The 22,698-nt window shown below is 34.8% G+C and overlaps 1 protein-coding gene across 1 annotated transcript; it reads left to right on the top strand.

Annotated features, from left to right (window-relative positions):
• Positions 1-17,879: 17,879 nt before the first annotated feature.
• On the top strand, positions 17,880-20,349 carry LOC132545899 (homeobox protein vent1-like). Its single transcript, XM_060209581.1, has 3 exons — positions 17,880-18,267; positions 19,381-19,544; positions 19,822-20,349. The coding sequence occupies exons 1-3, from the start codon at positions 17,880-17,882 to the stop codon at positions 20,257-20,259; spliced, it is 990 nt and encodes a 329-aa protein (XP_060065564.1). The 3' UTR covers positions 20,260-20,349.
• Positions 20,350-22,698: the final 2,349 nt, after the last annotated feature.

The raw sequence follows: 22,698 nt of genomic DNA, 5'->3' as shown, positions 1-22,698 counted from the left end.
TGAGAAAGATGAAAAAAAATATACCCATGATTGTGCCCCTTATATTTCAGTTTTTTAGTTCTTGAAATCCATGAATACTACTTTTTTGTATGTATAGTTTGAGATTAATAAGCCGTATTGGTTTTTTTTTAATATTATGCAAGACCTTTCTTGAATGCTTTGATATTAAAGTTTAGATTCATAAATTAGTTGACAATATCCATACACATGTCACCATTGTCTTTCATTAAAGTGAAACTACCGGCTTGATCCTATCAATATTACAGATATTGTAAAAAGATCCTGAAGGACACATAAAATATTATAAGACATGTAAAAACAACCACTCGAGGAACACTGTTATAAATACAAATGACAATGCGACTAAGGTTGAGTCATATTTTGATACAGTCTGGCAGCTTTCAAATAGTCTGTTATTTTGCAATACCATGTTAACTGTTTGAATAAGTTTTAGACATTATACCAGTGGTTAGTTATTACTGACCCGTGCATGCTTTCTTTTTCAATTTCGGTATGACGTTTACGTACCAATTTGGTAACACAACTGTAGCATTTGCGACATACTGCTGCAGAAATTATATACCAACTGTATAGCGTTTGTGTCTTTGGCTTCCCACGAAAAAAGCGTTAGTGAAACGTTGGTGAAAATTCCCCGGATCGTGTATTTAATTCAACAAACACATCGTTAAAATCCCTTAACATGCAACACGAATTTCAGTATAATGTATTCATAGTATCTAATATAAATCTATAATAAATATATATATTTGTAAAATTCGTAATTACTTTACTTATAAAACATCGCCCTATCAGCTGTATCGTATCCGTTAATACTTCTATCTGTTGTAGCATGGTCGATAATAAAAGCCTTGACAAACTTGCAAGGTCACAGTAGTCAGAAATGTTGCAATGTTTCCAAAAAGGATCAAGGTGTTGATTTTAGACTTATAATATACTATTTAAAGGACTACGAAATTTGGCTCAAATGAGTGACCTCGATTAATTTTCCAACTCACAGCGGTCAAAAGTGTTTATATATGAACATTTTATGCTCAATAACAAAATATCCAGGATACTGATATTGGGTCTTTAACATACTAAAATGAAGGGATATCAAGTTTGTTCAAGCGCGTTTGTCAATTACAGAAAAAAATGGCATTGTATGCAAAACTTTGGATAAAAGGCTACCAAGCAGTGATAATGATTGGCCATAGTCAACCTTCCCGGTCATGTGCCTCAAATATGCCAAAATCTTCCATAAGTTTTTTGTTGGCAACCAATGTTCCAGTGTACTGATAAAGGTCCGTGACACGCGTTTCTTGATGATAACAATATATTTGTTCTCAAATGTATAATCTGTAACTTTATTCAAGGTCACATAGGTGTAGATATATCTTAACACCTCAATTAACGAAAGGGTAAGCTACCTGTATTATGCCAATAGCATGCGCTGGGATAAAAGCTACTTTGTTCGTCCAAATGAATTACATTTCCAGATGAGAGGTCAAATGTTTTTGAAATATGAAAAACAACTTCGGAATGAACGAAATTACAGACCCTGTAGTATACTCGATAAAGAGTTTCAAAGCCTGTGTAAAGTAATGAAATTTAACTGCTTTTAGAAGCATAGTGGTCAGGGATCAAATATCTTAAACTTTTTAAAACAACCACTTCCCCAGTAATGTTTAAGGACCTCAATGCCTTTTCTTTGCCGTTCAGGAAGTCTTTCACTACAAGTATGACGTCATCATCTGGCTGTTGTTTGGCTTCTGTGGTGAAATGAAGGTCCACGTTTCATCCATAGTCGCAAACCTCTGCAGAAAGTTAGCAGGTTCTGCCTTTAAATGGTTCAGATTAGCAAACGACAAAGTCTGCCAGTCGAGCTTCTAATCTACTTTCAGAAGTGTTGGTATCAAACGGTCTGATAGCTTTCTCATTGCAAGATATTCAGTAAGAATGGAATAAACTTTTATTTGCACTGTATGATATGAAGGGGCGTCATTCCCTAATGTTGCTACCATGTCAGTATGGATATCTTTAGGTGCTAGATCTTTCTTTTGCAAATACTGAATCACTGCTCTATCAGCGATTTTGTTCATTTTGCAAAAGTCACTTGCCTTGTTTATTTAGAATTCTACCTCTTCGACATAAACTGACCAAATGACACCAGCCTTCGAGTTCACAGCATTTAATAGTCAGGAAATAGTAGAGCTGAAAAAGGACATTCCTTCTTAACTTCTTCAATACAAAGCTCACATCTCATCAAACAGTCCTCGTAAAACATCCTGCTATTTTTCGGTATTCTATGGATTGTTGACATAACTTTGCAAATTTAATGATGAAGCGATTTACTTTGATGAAGTTGCTTTTGTATTAAAATAGAGAACCTTAAAAACCTCTCAGGGGACAGATTCCAAAAGCCTTTCCTACATGGGCGAACACTAAATTCAAATGCTACATATTTGATTGACAAGTATTGCAAAATGGTTAAACCAACGAACAACAATTCAATGTTGTCCGCTCTGCTCTTGTGTATATTCCGGATTCTGATTTGGTTAAAAAATTACACAATGCTTATAGTTGGCAAATGGTAGTTTTCGTCAACAAGACTCTTGTTGTCTGCACATGGAAGAATTATAAACAACATCAAAATGATCAAACGACTTTTGTACAAATATCATCACGGTACAACGTCTACTAAATCAAACATATATAGTAGAAATATAGCGTGCAGGTAGCTGTTTGGGAGCAGCAGAAGAAACGTGCAAGTCAAACGTCGATATTCGTAGTCGTACTAACAAAAAAAGGAGACGTTCCAAGTCAGTCTGGTCAGCTGCGTTTAGCTTATATATCATCTCCGATACTCCAGGGATTACAATGACTTTCGCTTTCTTTGAGGTTGCTTCACCTTTGATCAGCATGTGATTGGTCAGAGTATTTTTCTCCTGGAAATAACCTCACTTGTGCCTTCTATTTTGCAAAGGGAGCAGAGACCGTAAGCGATCGTTACCCTTGTAGTATCGAGGATGCCAATATATCTACTAGGAACAACAAATAAGAAACATCTTCGCTGTGCATGAAGAGTATCGCAAGGTCTTTTTGGCAACTGATTCATGACAGGACCTTAGTCTATCGTAGAAAAGCCAATCTTTCAACATGATCCATTAACTAGAGCCCCGATACCCAAAACCATCTAGTAAACACTTTTCCGAAAGTGTGATTCCAAAGACGTGTGAAAACACAAGAGCAAATTTGTAAGTTGATTAAATCATGGACTCAAGTATCCATTCTCATCAGTTTCAGAGTAGCCAGACTTAGCTTTAAAAAATATGCACAGTCGTTTTGATGTTTACATAAGTATCATGTAGTAATATGCATTCAGGTTTATGTTTGAGCCATGTCCGAATTAGAAAAATTAAAATTGAACATTTGAACTCAATTGAACATTCAAGTTGAAGTTTGGACAGTCTATTGATCTTTATATTTTGCTAAAGTGTATGTACATTTATATTGTTAACATTTATATATTTATTTATTGACCTATTTCTATTTTGTAACAATTTATCTCATTTTCATGCATACTTAAAAAGAGGTCTGTTATTGTTAATCAAATTTTGAAATCTTGTCCGTTTTGATACATATATCTACTTTCTGTTAATTCACTCCATAGTGAAATCATATTTACAAACTGAACCTTTGATGTGTGTATAGTATGGCAGAAGATACGTTTCTGTTCACTTACAAACTATAATAATGTACCTATAGTTGAACGTGAAGCGTGCTTACCTGCAAAATGGGTTAAAAACATATCGTTAAAGTGCAAAAGGATATTTAATTCAACAATTCATTGTTTATTTGGAACTGAAAAAGGGAAAAAACGAACCGTCCCACTTCAAGTGGAAAGTCACCTTACAAATGATAATTCATCATAAGTTGTTTTCCTTTTTGGAATTACATTAGAAGATAATATCATCTCTTGCCTGAAGCGATGCCACGTGAACTGTAGCATTAGCAAATCTTCCTCTTTGATATACACTGTAAAACTATCATTGATCTAAATTCCGGACGTCATTCCTGCTAATGTTACCATTTTCCCTTGATGTGTTTATTAAAACTTCGTTTTTAGCGATTGCACGAAAAGGCACGATGATGATATTTTTGTTGTCTTATTAGGTGCGCATTTCCATAATTTATGTATTAACAAACTTGTTGTTTAAATAAACATGAGACAAGCGTAACATAATTACGCCAGAGTTAACCTTAACTCCTCAATATTACTCTTGTCACTTTTGACGTTCGCACCTTTGGAAAAGGCATCTATGTCCCCAGGCTATGGAAAAATTACTTTTTAACTAGAGACTACATGAGTCAACATGAATCACCTGATATTAAATTCTTTTAAAGATACACTTAACATTTCACAATATAGGCATTTAAGGGATATTCCAAAATTTCTGGTTGTTCTGTACCTTTTAAGAACTCATTCTAATGAGTTTTTAAAATATTTTTAGCATCAAAATCACTCTCCTGTGGTCCTTTTGGACATGGGCTGTCCCTACCAAACCGTCAAAATATAGTGCATTGGGAAATCGGAACTGACCGGTCACTGGATCACACATTTTACGCAGAGTATTGGGTAAATACGCAACTGTGTATGCTGTTACTACAAATTCTGCTGTAATTACTGTTTAATAACTTGATGAGTCTCATTTTCTGTTGATTCTAAAATTTACATAAATATTTCATTCTGTTCAGCTTATAACCACGCAAACATACTATTACGCAATCAGGGTCAAGTTTGTAAATCAATCTACTTAGATCTATAAAGAATTCACGCAAATTACACATAATATGTTTGTTTAAATGGTAAATTGGCGCGTGTGATTTCCATAACAACATCAAAGAATTCTAAACTGTTTTTTTAAAGTATCTCGTGAAATCCTACCTTGCGTGGAAACTCCTTTCAACAGTCTTTTAATGATAAGTCTTTTGAAGAATTCACCATATTAGACCTCCGACCTTGAAAGTGGTTCGCGGAATACTGAAACTCCGTGTAAATATTCGACAGGAAATTGTCGTTCCTTCCACATATAAAGTACCTTAAAGCCAAATGCCTTAAGGCACTGAATATTCTAAAGGTGATGTCCCACACCAGTTGGGGACATGATAGAAACATATTTAGACTTTAAGACTTTATAGAGCTCTTATTAGACCACAATTAGACTACGGTTCCATTGTATATATATCTGAAAGATCTTCATATCTCAAATTATTAGACCTTTATCATCACCAGGGTCTGAGGTTCGCTTTGGGAGCTTTTAAGACCTCTCCTACTGCAAGCCTCTATGTTGAGGCTAACGAACTTTCACTATATAACCGTCGAAATAACTTGGCTTTCCAATATACCATTAACCTAAAGTCAAATCTTTCAAATCCTTCTTTTTCACTTGTATTTGATCCAAAATACAAAAGCTTGTTTCAAAACAAACCGAAGACCACTCCACCATTCAGTATTTAGATTTCCGCTCTTCTACAAAACACAAATATTGATATTGACCGAATTCAGTCATTTGAAACTATAGAAATTTCACTCTGGCTTTTTGATTCACCTGAAGTTGACTTTTCACTTCATAAAATGGTTAAATCAGACACTGACATTTGCACCTTACGTTCATCCTTCTCGGAATTGCAGTTAAAATATAAAACATTTTAAAATCTATATACTGATGGTTCAAAAGATAATGATAAGGTTTCGCGGCCATGTTTACACAGTCTATGGATTGTTTACACAGTCTATGGATTCCGACTTCCGAAGAACGCATCAATGTTCTCGGCGGAAGCGCGAGCTATCTACCTCGCCCTTGAATATATTTAAACAAACAAGGTAATGAGAGCTGTTATCCATTCGGACTCTCTTCCTGTACTACGAAGTCTTAGCAATAGAAATATCGAAAACATTTTCATTCGTGATACATTAATACTATATCATGAACTTGCCTTTAACTTTCGTCTTCCTTTTTGCCGGGTTCCTGGGCACATGGGAATACCACGCAATGGCAAAAAACAGACCGTGCCGCAAAGGAAGCTTTATCGCTACCACTTGTTGTCTTTAAACTTCATTTTACTTATTTTAAACCATTTTTGTAGATATTACTATATGAGATTCTTAACATTTGTCTTTCACCTTTTAGCTCGTTTGGTGTTATTTTCTTTTGGATCGCTGTGTCGTTCATTGGGTGATGGCCCCAATGACCTTTTATGTGTTGACGGACCGTTAAGGTGGTAAAAATAAATAAATAGTCAAAGCTTTTCAAAACTAGCAATTATTATTTTGAAAACAGTCTATTTCTAGTAATTATACCGCTAGTCTCTTAAACAGAAAATATAAATTCTTGAAGGTTTTTCTATTATTTATGTACGAACATTTAAAACCCTCCCTTTCGCTGTTTCGGACGAATTCAGAGTCAAGTTTTACAACAAACGTTTACTTAAAGTCTGTTTCGTAATACTTACCTCCCATTCCCAAGGGTTCAAATAACCTTTTTCATGCTCTTTGTCAATCCCATTGAATCAGTCTCGGACCTAATTCGGTTTGAATCATTGAAATTAAAGGTTTAGCTAATATTTTCTTTGTGTCCCTGTTAATAGGGTAGAGCCAAGCCTTTTTAAAGAACTATTGCCCTATTCCAAAGATATTTCTGAACAAATGGTATTGAAATTCATTCCAGCGCTAAGTTTTGGTGGCGTTTTGAATAGACGTTTTGCCCAAACTCCGTTTTGAAGTACTGCAACCTGTCCGAATGAGTCTAATTAACTTCATTTAAAAATGGTTGCCATCCTCTAGTGATAATACAGAACGGATATGGTTGAAATCATCCGCTCGTTCAGGACCAGCATTTGAAAGCAACGCAAGGATGTACTCAAAAACTACATAAATATCAAGAATCGAGGCCAATGGGCCTTAACGGTCATTTACCTATACATACCTATATGTGATGTAACAGTAGTAGTGGTGGTAGTAGGAACATGTCTTGAATAACTAAAACAGTTCAGAACATTTTAGCAGTAAAGGCAAAAAACACTTATTTCAGTTTAACATTCCCATTCACAAAGATCATCTGCATATGAAACAGTAGTGTGAATAATATTGAATTTAATTCAAAACTGTATTACATGAAATTAATTTAAATTCATATAGTGTACATGTATGTGAAACTATGCTGTGAGTAAGTTTATTTTAGAGGATTTGTAATCATGATCAATGCACGAAGCATTTTGAAAACTCAATATCTTATATAGATAACGCTTGATTTCCCAGGTTTTGTTTGAACAGTATATATTTTATTATTTTATCTATTAAAAACCAATCAATTAATAAGTTATAAGTTTTTTATTACAACATTGTATATGTGATATAATGATATTCAATGGGGAAAATCTTACTTGGAACTTCACAAACAGTTTTAAAAAAGATAATCAGGTTCATGTAACATTAATTTGTTCCGTCTTCATTAACAGTAACTCAAATCAAATTGCAGAGAAATTCATGGGTAATTTTATAGCCCTTGAAACTAAAGTTGGTTCGTTAGATTTAACCAATTTGACCATGGAAGAAGATTAATAACTCCTAATAAATCACCACATACATTCTAACAACATAAACAAAGTCCACAGCACATACAACACACGCTCCTCTAAGTTGTCTCATTTATGATAAATAGTAATGTTAATGTCAGAGATCAATTCCTGTAATAATTCATTTGACTAATAACAGTAGTACAAGATGTGTTTCATTATTTCATCTTCTCTGCTCCACAATGAACAAAAGTTATCTTGCGTTGTGTTGATTCTAAATAGAAAGGATTTTAAAAGCCTGTAGTTTGGTTTCTTTAGTGTGTATGAGGAGTGAACTTACGTATAGAGCCGCCCAGGTTCTAGTCTGGGGTTCCACGTGGCTACTTAGTAATTAACAACCAATCACATAAAACATTTTAACACATTTTATTGGGTAAACAGAAGTAACAAATGTAACAATATAGTGCACGACGAGACCTCTAACCTAAGGCCACCATTGGAACACACAACATATACATTTAAAGAGTCAGCAACACATTCAACACATGGGGACATATTCGAACACACACCTATATAGTAAACAGTAACCTGCTCGGCGACTGAAGACAGAGAATGAGGCAACTCAGCTCAGAGAATCACAGACCGTCGGAAGAACGCACTTTGGTTGGTTTGTTGACTGGTTTTCCGTCTCCGCGACTCCTCCCGGGTCCGGGCATTGTCTCCCCAACGAACGACAGTGTTCTGGCGACGCTTACGATCTCGCGTGAACTGACCGGGTTTGTCATTGGCTGTTGATAGTTATTTAATACTTTACGAAAGCATTTACCTAATACAGTAGACGAACGCAAGTGCACGACTGTATTAGATAAATAACGGCAGTCAATGACAAACACGATTAGGCAACGATGCCGGTAGCCAATCAGCTGATTGCTTCTTGGTTATTCCGGACACCAATACCAACAACATGGATGACACAAGTGACAGTTTCACATATCCTAGCGGCACAATACATAAATAAGAGAAACAATGTATGCACAATAACCCATATCAGTCACACTTGCATTCAATCCATGGCTCGCACATAGAGATAAACAGGTCACCTACACATACTCTTATGATTTAATGTAAATGTGGCTAGTGATATTGGTGGTGATGTCGCAGATGATGACGACATCATTACCAATATCAAAAGTCCTGAAAATAACATTTTTGATTTTAATCCAGTTTCTCCTGTGTATGTTCACAAAAGTATAAAGCAGTTACGTACCAAAAAGGCAACAGGCCTTGATGGAATTTCGGCCAGACTACTGAAGGCTTGTAATAACAGCATCAGCTATCCACTCTGCAATATTATCAATTTCAGTTTCCAATCCAGTACTTTTCCAAGTCAACTTAAAATGGCTCAAGTGGTCCCTGTTTATAAAAAGAAAGATGTCATGGATAAGCAAAATTACAGGCCTGTCAGTATCTTGCCATGTATCTCAAATTTTTTTGAAATGAGTATGAGTGACCAACTCGGGCAATGCTTCAGTAATATTTTAATTCCTTTCTAGCCGCCTTTCGACCAGGATTTGGTTGTCAATCTACCCTGTTGAGATTAGCTGAGGATTGGCGAAAGGCCTTGGATAACCAGGAGTATGTCGCTGCCATACTCATGGATCTATCCAAGGCTTTTGACTGCCTTCCTCATGATCTGCTGCTCAGAAAGCTTGAGGCTTATGGTCTGAGTTCTGGCTCAGTAGACCTGGTCTCTAGCTATTTGAGTGACAGAATTTAGCAGGTTAGGCTGGGTTCCAAATGCGGGGACTGGATGAAAGTGCTGAAAGATGTCCCTCAAGGCTCAATCATGGGCCCTTTACTTTTCAATATTTTCTTTAATGATATGTTTTTATATGTCAAGTCATCCAACTTATATAATTACGCTGATGATAACACCATCAGTAACTCTAGCAAAGATCCCCTCACTCTAAAACAAGCTGTTGAAACAGACTGTTCAAACTTGGTTAAATGGTTTTACAAGAACCAAATGAGAGCACATCCTGAAAAAAATTCAGGCTCTATGTGTAGGTAAAAAATCAATAGAGGCATTTGCAAATTTCAAAATAGATAATGTAACCATTTTACCTGAGAAAACTGTAAAATTGCTTGGAGTTTATTTTGATTCACTTTTAAATTTTGACTTTCATGTCTAGGAGCTATGTATAAAGGCCTCCAGACAATTGAATATTCTGAAAAGAATTGGAACTTACTTAAATAAACAGGGCAGAAAAGTTATATATAATTCTTTTATACTTTCAAATTTCCAATTCTGCTCATTAGTCTGGCATTTTACAAGTATGAAAAGTGTGCGAAAGATGGAAAAGATCCATGAGCGTGCTCTAAGATTTGTTGAAAGTGATTATGAGTCGTCTTTTATTCAGCTTTTAACAAACAGTAAAACTACTCTTTTACACATCAAGAGACTTAAAGACATGGGCTGTGAAGTTTACAAAATTTTATAAAATTGTCCCCTGAATACATTCAAGATCTGGTGAAATTTAAAGAGTCTATTTATAATTTTAGGAAGGACTACACAGTCACTGTGCCAAATGTAAAGTCTACCAAGTATGGACAGAAATCGTTTAGTCTTGAGGCAGCACGGGTGTGGAACAGCCTTCCGAATGAATTACGGAAGTGTGAATACTACCCAGAATTCAGGAGGCTGATCCACACCTGGGATGGCCCGATATGCTCCTGTTCTATCTGTGCCAAAATGAAACCTTGATCTGCTTTCTGCGTGTGTTTGTCATTTGGTCTATGTTGCCAATGTTTATTTCTTACTGTTTGTTTCTATATATTTTTTATGGACTAGGGACCTGGTTTGTGGGGACTATACTGGCCCAACTTACCAGACCTCTGGGCCATTTTAATTTATAACCATTAGTGCTTTCATAACTTAAGTATGCTGTGTCTTTATGTACATTTTAATCAATGGAAATCCCGTAATTAACATCTCGAGTTACTACTCTGTGCATGTTTTATGTCCATACACATGTTTCACATTTTGTTTTTTTTTCTTTTATATTGATATGTTTTGTCGTAATAATAGCTCCTCTGAACTAATGTTGACTTTGTTTATCATATACGACACAAAATAAAGCTTATTGTATTGTATTGCATTGTATTATATGATATACACAAACAACTAGCATTATAGGCCTATACTCGCACATCTCAAGAACTAAACTTTTACAAGTATATTGAAAAATGGTTGCATATATATCAAACCTTTAGTTTCCATTAAGTCTAGTTTTAATCGCCATTTTTCCTGCCATTTAAAAGGTATTGCAATTTGTTCCGCAATTAATTGTTTCTAAATACATTTCAAGCTCGCACTTTTAACTCTATGATTTACACTAGCTGCTTCACAAATTTCTATGTTTTTACCTTAGCACTCCGCATTCGATATTCTTTATTCTATCCCTGATTTTATTTATGAGTAAATGTAACTACAGGAAGACTAACCCATGAATATCCTGAACATCTCATATTTTAAATCTGTGTTTTGAAAAGGCTCATTGATTTTGCACAGTCCAAACTGTTTTCCATCGGATACTCAAGTGCATTTTGTTTTATAGTAGCAAGCTGATCAAGTCTTCACATAAAAGATAAAATCTTTCAGAAACATAATATATTCTTGATATGTTTCCTTATATTTTCAAGCCACTTTGAATTTAGGGGATGTTCTTCGAGTGCCAACACTTTCTTATGAAGAGGATGGTGTTTGTTTAGGAAACAATGGAAATCCAGTTATATACTGTATTATATAAGCTGTTCTTGTCTTATCTGGACCTTTACCTGAGATTCACCTGTGTTTCGCTCAACTTATCTACATATGATTGAGATATGAAACTAAATATATAAATGGTTTCAATTTTCAGTACCTTTATTCCAAATGCGAATATGATACAGGGTTAAAAAAATTATCATTTCTAAAGATTACATTTCATTACAGCAAGATGGCGGAGGACATGACAATACCATTAACATACATGTACCAATAGAAATATACAGTGATCGTCAGTAGCATTAAGCTAGAAAATAAACCATCTGATTAAATGTTAAGAAGATACTTTCTTTAAGAAGTAGCTTGAATCAAATATTTACTAAGATGTCTCAAACTCTTCACATTTTTGCAGGACAATGGTTATATTAATTTGAAGACAGCCGGACGAAGGAAATAATAGGGTTTGATATATTTGATTCTGAGCTCCGAGTAAACTGGACATAATAATGTGAAATGAGTTTTTCATCCTCGATGTCATTACTGTTACAAAGAGAACAATGCCTTTGGGCTCTGGAAACACCATTATATCTACCCAATACTTAATGTATGGGACTGTAACCGATACTTACTGAGGATATTTTTATACGTGAGAGATTTGGGGAGGTAAAGCAGCATATCGTAATGATCAACAATGTATCTATACAAACGACATTTGGAATAATTTTCTGGAATGTTTCACACTTCTTAAATAAAATAATCTTTCACGTGTTGGGTGTATAAGAACACAAACTGTTTTTCACTAAATATGAGCAGATTTAACCAAACATCATAAAACCCTGCTCTACATAATTCCTGTTTCACGTGGTAAACAAAACTAATATTACATTGATATTGAACGTTTTATTTGTAAAGGAAATCGTCCTAATTCGAAGGAAACCATAGAATTATTTACAAAACATGCAAATGTATTCTATCAATTTGTGGTTGAAAAGTTTTTTTTTTTTAAAAATACTCCGTCATGCCACCATCGTTATTCAAATAAAGTTCCTTTAATTTATATTCCAAAATTTGGTAGTCTTTTCTGTGTGTGGTATTTTTGTTTTAGCGCAATTGAACGCATTTAAAAAGTTTAAATATTGCTGATGCTAACCACAGACTTCATCATAAAACCAATGTTTATCATCAGTAGTCTTAAGTTTTAAAACTTTAACATCAACCGATTGTTTATTAAAAATATCAAAAACATATTTACTGAATAATTTATCCATTAAACAAGTATGTCTTGTGTAATTGTACTTAAACCAGCATCTACTGATTCTTGCTTCTCTGATATATTCCTTTAACATGTCACATTTTTCATCATATTCCTGTTACATTGTGGTATCATTCATACTCAAACATTAATGGTAGCTAGAACCTTTGACGATAGCTTAATGAACTATAATTGTGGTACTGTAAGGAAGTATTGTTAAGTACAGTAAGGCCGCTGGAATAAAATTGAACAAGCAAATTCATGGAATTTATGTCCCCCGCTTTCCAAACATATTGTAAGTAAATATTTTAGAGGTTAGGAGCAAATATAATGACCCCAAGATGCATCTGCTGACCAAGTTTCATCCAAACTGGATGATACATGTATTTGGAGAAGTTAGAACACGGAAATGAAAGTGTGACATTTACAAGTAAAAATATTGTTTTTCTTTATAAATATATGGATTATAACTCTGGTGCTAAGTTTGATAATAAACTGATACTATTTGTGGGACTTCAAGTTCCATCTTAATCAGATTATATTTAGGAAAGTGAGTGCACAAAAACTGACCGACAAATGAAATGAAAGGATATCTAATTAGTATACATATATATTAACAGATGATGCTGACTGCTGAACCCAGTCTTTTGTGCCCTAATGTTCATCTGCTGACCAAGTTTTATCTAAATCGGATTATATTTAGGGAAGTCAGAGCACGGAAATGAACCGACCAATGAAATCAAAGGATACCTCATTTGTATGCATAATTATTAACAGGTGACATTGATAGTCAAACTCAGTCTTAATGACCCCAGGATGCATCAGCTGACCAACTTTTACCCAAATTGTATGATATATGGGGAAGTTAGAACACGGAAACGAAAGTCTGACAGTGGGACAACCCCAAATTAATATCCCTCGTTTCGGTGAAAGCGGGGGATAATAAATGTCTTGTGCTTACAGAGTCAAAACTGCCCTACTTTAAAGATGACAGAGACTTAATTGCAAAGGGGTAAATGTTCTCTATTGTTTATGCCTTAAAACTTATTGTTTGGGAGGTGAGGGAGGGTAGGCTGGCTACCAGCCCCTAAGTCGGGGGTTGCCGTTTCCATTTCCAGTAATTAGACAGGTACTTTTTTATTTCCTTTTTCCCACTTCACCTCCTATGGGAACGTGACGTAATACGATTACTAGAAGTGGTGATAGGGTTTACGTAAATGGATCTCACTGTAACATAACAGGATCAACAGGATATGTTGACAGGAATCATTAGGACACAAAGGGAGGTAATTCATCTTTATTATTCAGTCATTCAAACCGCAATTAGTGGGAATAGATCGGATTGGACGACGTGTTGTGTCACGGTTGTTAATACTGTATAATAAACAGGACCGAGTAGTATTACTGAATCTTGTTATTGTTGTGGTGAACTCAATAGTGAATGTGTGCTGTGGGGATTATAATCGCAGTTTTAACAGCACAACTACTGCTCAGGACCTGGCTGGATTAAGGTCACGTGAATAGAGTGACTAACGAGATTACATGAACATGATAGACGAGAGCATTACAGGATTTACTTTAAGAAATTTACACACTGACTTACAAAGACAATTTAACATTACAGTATTATATTGTTAATGGTAACTATACAGACGTGTTAAATCCGTGATGAAATCTAAGAAGTTTAGAATTGTTGATTGTTTACTGTTAGACATGTACTTTGTGTTTCCATATCATCGTGTTCCATGTCTTAAATAGTGATTAACATGACAATTTACATATATAGAGAAAGGGAGATATTTAATGGTGTACTGTTAAATATCACTGATATTTCACGATTATGACAGAACATCTACATTGTTCACATGTACGAATCACGATTGAAAAATATAGGTATATTCTGTCATACGTGAGATCTTTGATTAAATTTTCTTTTTATTATATCTTAAAAGAAAAACAAAGACGAAAAGCAAGACGAAAACGATTCAAACGTACAGTAAAAAGATAAGAGCGTTCTTTGTCGTTAGATTGTTTGATGTTTCGCTTGACAACAAAATGGCGTCATTTTCCATCGGCTTTTTTTCATTTTTGAAGTTTTTTCATCTTATTCCGTTATCTAGTAAGAATTGTTACATAATTGTTTTTAAATACCAAATTAGAGAAAACATATGTATGCGGGAATTATTTGATAGAGAAAAACGACTTATTCAACCTTCGTTCCCTTTGCGCCCGGACAAGGAGGTCGGCGAACGGCAACGCAGTTACTAGAAAGTGGCCCTGGTTGGTCAAAACCACAGAAGTCATCTCATCACTCGAAACATTTAGTGACGTTTATATAATCTCAGTTATCAGTGATTTATATGTTTTTATCAAGTTGATAAGTTCCTATATTTCACTGAAATAATATACTAATCTTCTATATATTACAGATCATAAGGGGATTCCCAATGACATTTTTCGATCGTTATATATTATACTGATGTATTTTGCCTTTTATATGAGTGATCCTAATGTGTCCACTGTAAAAATATCCGGTATGTATAATACCAATCCAGTGTGTAAAGAAACAAAATATATACATAAACCGCCTCGACGTGATCGACGCAAGTCTGTCAAACTTTACGCACATGATCATCCCAGTGATTTGTTTGGAAAACAAATTTCAGTAGAAGATTGGTTTCATTATTAGCACGAGGACAATAATGATGACATCAACAAAACAAACGTTGGAAAATGTAGCTGCTGTATTGATGAAAGAGTTTTAGTAAGAAACAAAATTGTGGAGTGTATGGTTTGATGTTCAGTGTATAGGATTACATTATATTTAAGGTAGCCCGTTTGTTTACACATTTGTTGTTATATTTATACACACGTATATGACTTGTTTATTGATGGCTAGCTACAATGGTTGGCAGCTGGTTGAAAGCCAGTGTAAATACAGCACCTGTAACCAACCGGCCTATTTATATCACTATAACTGATTTGAAGATTGTGTTTTACCTACGTTTAACAAAACGTTTTGCTGTATTGTGTTTCATAAGTCAAGATGGCTGGATGTTAATAAAGTGAATTTTATTACTTCTAAAGTATTCATTATACATGTACCTGTAAAATCTCATCTCATTTATAGAGCATTTCCATGTCCACCTTATCAATTTTTTAACTATGATATCAACTATTTATAAATTTGCAAAATAAGATATCAGTCTAATCACTGTTAATATTTATATGTTTATAAAAAGCTTATAATAATGGATTGGCGGCAAATAGGAGATTTATCATTAATTCTTAAAAAAAACGAAAGTAATTTCCGAATTCTTCTTCGAGATAAATGTTTTTGATATAATCTCGTAATATCTTATTATCTGTGTATTGATGCATGCAGGTTTAGACGTCCATGTTCAAAACGACTGAGAACGGAAAACGGATCTACGTAAAATTCTATCAGGTGCAGACAAAAAAATCCCCTGTTGTCTGGTCTTAGATCAGAATTATACTGTTATATAGTTCTCTGTATTTTCTAATAAAATTAATAATTTCCTTTATAAACAAACGATATGATAGATACAATGTATGTAGCACATATGATATGTACTTTTCAGTACAAAGATGCTTAGTACATAAAGATCACTTGATCCAGTTTAACCCAAAAATTAAATACAACTTTTTTTTTTATTAAATTTCTTTCAGATAAGTGCCAGTTTTAAAATATTCATGGAAATAATACATTATAATAACCAATCTAAATGTCATGTATTTGGTACCAAATGACCAGATTCCCCTAGAAAGTGAATCCCAGGACTTATAGTTTTATTAATCGAAAGAACTCTTTATTTGGTATTCTAAAGAAAAACACCGAAAACCAATAATTATTTCGCGTTTGTCTACCATATGCTGGAATATGTTTTTGAGTATGTTCAGTGATAAATGCATCATGATTCCGGTAACATGTCCAATGTATGTTGTATTTATCCCTCGGGTTTGTATTTTTAACCGTTTGTATAGACATGTTCATTTTCCCAAGCGAGAAGTAGAAATTATGTATTATCATATTGCATGAAGACATAACCAGACAAAACTGAAATATGCATGACCTGTTTGTCTGATCTTATAATTGATATATTAACTATATGCTTAAGTGCTTACAACGAAGTCTTAATAAAAAACACGATTAGGAAAATTTCTGTTGATCAGATCTATAGTGGAAAACATTACGCTGTATTAAAATTATTCATTATCTTATAAGGTCACCTTTAAAATTGCTTCATAATTAATCATTTCTTCTTATTTCATTTCAGAGGAACATAACATTTAATTTATGCCTTAAAAATGTGGTGCGTTTATTATTGAAAGCTTTCAGTATTTATGATTATCATTGAATAACTTGTTTTAACTTGTTTAGACAAAAAGGTGATAAGTATGTTGTATGGAAGGCTAATAAATTGTAACTCCTCGTTATAGTATGTACACGCGCAATACCGTGAAGTATTTAGAATATGTTTGATATTCACCATAAACAATAGTCACATGCGTTTTATTTCACATTTTCAAAAGACATGAATTAGTTATCGTATTACCGTCAGATAAGTAACTAACCGGTAAATCTACTTTTGATAATTATGTCCTAATTAGATCATACACAAAGTGCCGACAGTTTTACGTGATATACCCAAGCCCACCCCAACTTGTCACGCCCATTGATATAGAGGAGGGGACGGGCCACTAGGCCTGGACAACTAAAACAACACAAGTTTTAGGTGGAAGTTGAGCTATTCATTAAGGTGCCGTGTTATATAAACAATTACTTGTTTATACTACTCGACATATGTGACTGCTTTGAGAAACAATATGCTGTCTATTTACCTCTAATTTGTGATTACAACTGTAGAGCGGCAAATCGAAGGTGTCAAAATTTAGTGAATGGTGTTTACGGTAGGAATCAGCAATTAGAATGTACGTTAAAAGTCTCCATGTCTAACGTAACAAGCTCATAACAGCTTATCACACCGGAGGTGACGCACGCGCATACACATTTCATTAGGAACTGGAGAAAACAACCACTGACAACCACGCTTGGACATATACATCGTTCCGGAGAATAAGATCCGTGACAGACAAGCTTGGCCATCGTCAAACAGGAAACACTCTAATGCAGATGTGACAGGAAAACATTTTGTACAGACATAATTTACCAAAAAACCTTTTTCATCAGTACTGCAACAACATATTTTCCTCTGAATCCACAGGATTTAAACTTATCACCAAGCTAAAATTAAACCAAGCGCAATGGTTCTTGAAAGAAACATAAATTTATTGCACAAAAAACAAGCTTTCACTATCGAGAGCTTAGCTAGGAGCAGCCGGGACGAAAGTAATGGACCGACAACTTTTAGGGGCGATACAGTGTTTCATGGCATCAACAGGAGTTTGGAAGGAATTGCTTTGGGATATTTAAATAAGGCGGCTCCTACCTCGCCTAACCTTGACCGCTTGACACCCGTGTCGGATCCAGGTTACAAGTCACTCAACGGTACGCCGTCTAAGTCAGAAGAAGATGCGCCGTCCAAACGCCGGCGCTGTAGCTCCGGAAGTGACGAGGCAACACACATTACTAATAGCTGCAGCAGCAGCCCAAGTGATGTCAGCTACGACTCAATTAGTCCATACACTTCCGGTAAGTTATGAATTTATCATTCAATGCATACTAAGTCAAATACCACAGTCAGCAATCCTCGACCACTACAGAATTTGATTATCTATATAAAAACAGTAACACGTTGTAATATCAGGCAGTAAACATGGACCCACCAATATTTATTTCTCTACGAATCATTTCTACAGATCCTGATAATTCGTATATACTAGATTTAAATTTAAAAAAGGAGGAGGGTTAGTAAACCAGCTACATCTATTCTTTAATTTCTTTGTTCTGTTGTTTATATCAACTATAATGGACAAACCGAAGATTCAATATTACACGAAAACAGTGATTCACCGAATTAACTTCGTAGCAATGTAAGGGAGGTAACTCGTATAATAAACCAGTACTAAAATGTTTATATGTATTATGTTAGTGGCAATGAAACTTGCAGTATAATACATTTCACTTTATTAAAATAACAAATACACCTATCAATTAATTTAATTCCACAACAAAATTCATTTGAATGTTGATTGATAGATGATTATTGTTTTAAATGTATTTTTGTTGTATCAAATATTACAGTGGGGATCGGACACAATAATTCCCAACAATATAAAGCCTTCTTCAAAAAATGATACACAAAACCTTAATATATCAAATTAAGGACTTTTATATGGGGAAAATAGGTAGGTAGATCTGGTGTGTAAAGAAATAAAGAATATCAGAAGGGATCAAGGGAAGGTCCGTTCCAAGTTCACTAATGATGATTAATCCGAAAGTATCATTTACTTGATGATGGACAATTTTATAGAAATACTGAAAAACTATCCGTCGGCAAATTGTTTATCATTATTTATTTTATGTGAACGGATTGGCATTAACGTAATTATAATCACTTGAGTTGAAAACATCAAATATTTAAAATCGTTTTCGTAGAAAATGCTACATGCACCCCAACACCCACACCCGGTTTAAATCAAAACATATCGAAATATTAATAACGGTTTTTTGTCGTAATAAAAGTCAGATTTTGGTGCAATCAGATTCCTGTATGCTATACTCCTTTAATCTCAGTTACAGTCTCAATGATATGTGTGAATCTATGTAGATCTAATTTCCTATAACCCAATTGTATTTTGACAGACACTGAATCTTTCTTGGAAGACCAGAGCCGGAAGAAGAAAGCACGCACGGCATTCTCTAGTGAGCAAGTATACGGGTTAGAACAGCGTTACCAGGTACAGAAATATCTACCCTCCATAGAAAGGAGTAAACTCGCCAGAAAACTAGCCCTCACAGACCAACAGGTACGTAAATAAAAACGAAATGATAGACAACCCCCCCCCCCCCCGAAAACCTAACATTCTGGGATCTCTACGTTGTTTTTATGTTTTATATGATATCATGGAACTGAGCTGTTGATAATTATATAATAGATAACACTGGCTTTGGTGTATATGAGTTGATTTGAAGGCTTTATTAGGCATTAAATCTCCTATTTCTGTTAAAATAAGATTTTGTTTACATCATACATGTAATACATGATATCATATACAAGATGATAAACATTTTCTTTTATTTCAGGTGAAAACCTGGTTTCAAAACAGGCGCATGAAAGAAAAGCGCCACCAACGAGATGAGGAACAGACACGCAATTTTTTTCTGCCAACAGGTGGCGTAGACATCGCTCAGCTACACGCTATGGGAATGCCATGTCCCCCACCATACAATGCCCAGTCCCCAACTGTAGGGCACATGTTCCCCAACCCCGTCAGCAACACTATGTCAGGGTATCAGTTTCAGTCACCAACACACATGACACCGTCATCCAGTGGACCGGACCGATTTCATCTACATTCGAGTACTTTGGGCTATTCACCAGTAATTGGACCTCTGCCAGTGTTCTCGAATCCCTCCCCGATTTCTCGACATGCACTTTCATTACCAATGCCTAGGACCAGTACCCCGGTGTCCAAATCTCAAACGATTTTACCTGAGACAGGGGGACATTCTTCAGCGTGAAGTTATTGACTACTTATTAAATATTTATGCGATATAAATTGTCCGTATTTTTGTTATTAATTTGTTATGCAATTTATTAATTGTGCCAAATTGAAGCTCTGAATAAAAATCATGTATACTACGTTGTTATGTATCTTCTTTACAATAACTTCGACATTGTTGTACTCAAATGTTACTCAATTCACCTGACACAACGGTGACCAAAAGCGTCATAGTTCTGTGGCGTGTTAGGGTTAATACTTACATTATTGATATGACCAAGTGATATTTTTGAACGGGGTTTATGAACACTAAAACAAACGCCCAGTGTTAGCTTTTCACCAGAAACGTGTCATTCGATCGCTTTCCCAACGTTCTCATCGGCGCTCACCGTTGTATAATCTTAATTGTTCTCTGTAAGTCGGATTTGACATTTTATTTTCTGTCCTTTGAAATGTCCTTTTGTCAGCTGTTTTGTTTTATCCATCGGTCTTAGAACTGACCATCATAAATCACAACGAATTGGAGACCAATGAAACCGACATATGAATATCAGAAATAATCGGTTACCTCCTCAGAAAGCATGGCAGTAAAAACTTAAAATCAAGATGACGGCCTGTTTGCCTTTATTCAGGTCCATTCCAGAATTTAATGCTTCTAAAAATAGCTATAACGAACAATATCTGTCGAGCATATTGTATTTTAAAGCTGTCCGAAAATAGGCGATGTAATAAGAAGGGAGACAACAAGACGGTAAGACATCCGAATTTTTAGGATGTTCCATCCACTACTGGTCTCATGTGTCACGTGACGGTTCAGGAGTAAGGACGTGTTGAACACGCCTCTGTCTGTGTGGTGGGTAATTTTTCATATTCATCCACTTGGAGTCTACTTCTACCGACAACCAGATTAGATCAGGTATCCATATATGGAGCATGTTTGAAAAAAATGGCACCAACGGACGAGGTGACGGCAATCGATGTTATGTACGTTCCTACTTTGGCGGGATCTTCTCAAACTAAGTTTGCGGGAAAGAAACTGGACAGCACCTTTTCTAGACGGAGAAAACGAAATCAGGTCTATCAGCCGTTTTGGCACATAAGGTAGAGTAACGTCGAAGCTCAGTGAACTGAAATTTCGTAAAGGCGTGCAAGAATAGGTTGAAAAACTTGTCCGTCACTCGCGACAGGACTTAACACTTTGCCATTCGTTACCTACCAATAATAGAAACTTCAACTGCCAAAGTTCAAGATGGCCGCTTGGTGGCTGTTTTGTTTTTCACTAACAACTTCAGGTATTATCGATATCTCGAAATACTGTAAGGTGTTGTTATTATTACAGATATCGTGTAACAAGGGTCTGAGTCAGACTCGTTAGGTTGGTATATATATATATATATAAAGATGTTTAACTTTAGCACAAACACCTACAGTGTGCAATCACTGTTTGTCCTGAATAGATACATATTCCTAAAATTAAACGGTGAGTGTTTTGTCTTGTACGATATGAAATAGTATATGGTGTTATAATCTGTATCACAGTACAATAACATGCTGTTGTTACTTATATCACAGTACAATAAGATGGTGTTATAACTTATATCACAGAACAATAAGACGGTGTTATAACTTATACCACAGTACAATAAGACGGTGTTATAACTTATATCACAGTAAAATAAGATGGTGTTATATCTTATATCACAGTAAAATAAGATGGTGTTATAACTTATACCACAGTACAATAAGATGGTGTTATAACTTATACCACAGAACAATAAGACGGTGTTATAACTTATACCACAGTACAATAAGATGGTGTTATAACTTATACCACAGTACAATAAGACGGTGTTATAACTTATACCACAGTACAATAAGACGGTGTTATAACTTATACCACAGTAAAATAAGATGGTGTTATAACTTATACCACAGTACAATAAGACGGTGTTATAACTTATATCACAGTAAAATAAGATGGTGTTATATCTTATATCACAGTACAATAAGATGGTGTTATAACTTATATCACAGTACAATATAAAGGTGTTTTTCTTTAATCTTTGTGCTGTGTTACCTGTAAAGACAATAGATGAATGGACCAGTCTCTTTCATTTGCGGCGAATTTATGAAATCGTATCAATGAAGAAGAAACAATGGAAGAAAGTAATAAAGTCATGAATAACATTACAGTAACAATTGACAATTGACAAATAAGACCATTCGTTCAAAAGATAGATTCGTGTTAGAAATTTCATTGTTTGAATATTGATAAATTTGGTTAAAGTTTGATAATAGTTCTCGGTTCATAGAACTTTACCCTCGATGACAACATATACTTAACAGCAATTTATTGAACTGTGTTGTCGGACGCATGTTTCATCACATATGTTATTAACTATGTGTTTTTATCGTAACATTAAATGTCTAAAATACCTTTTTGAAAATGTTGAGATTT

Source organism: Ylistrum balloti, unplaced genomic scaffold (assembly GCF_031769215.1).
Source record: "Ylistrum balloti isolate Yb309-2 unplaced genomic scaffold, AGI_CSIRO_Ybal_v1 Utg369862, whole genome shotgun sequence".
Classification (NCBI taxonomy): Eukaryota; Metazoa; Mollusca; class Bivalvia; order Pectinida; family Pectinidae; genus Ylistrum; species Ylistrum balloti.
Note: the sequence above shows the minus strand (reverse complement) of the source record. Positions and strands in the feature narration are given on the sequence as shown.

What these genes read in the sequence shown, in the direction of transcription:
- LOC132545899 (XM_060209581.1), top strand. Translation starts at nt 17,880, where the DNA reads ATGGTTCTTGAAAGAAACATAAATTTATTGCACAAAAAACAAGCTTTC. An exon ending in AATTAGTCCATACACTTCCG is followed by an intron (nt 18,268 to 19,380) that starts GTAAGTTATGAA and finishes GTATTTTGACAG; the next exon opens with ACACTGAATCTTTCTTGGAA. An exon ending in TAGCCCTCACAGACCAACAG is followed by an intron (nt 19,545 to 19,821) that starts GTACGTAAATAA and finishes CTTTTATTTCAG; the next exon opens with GTGAAAACCTGGTTTCAAAA.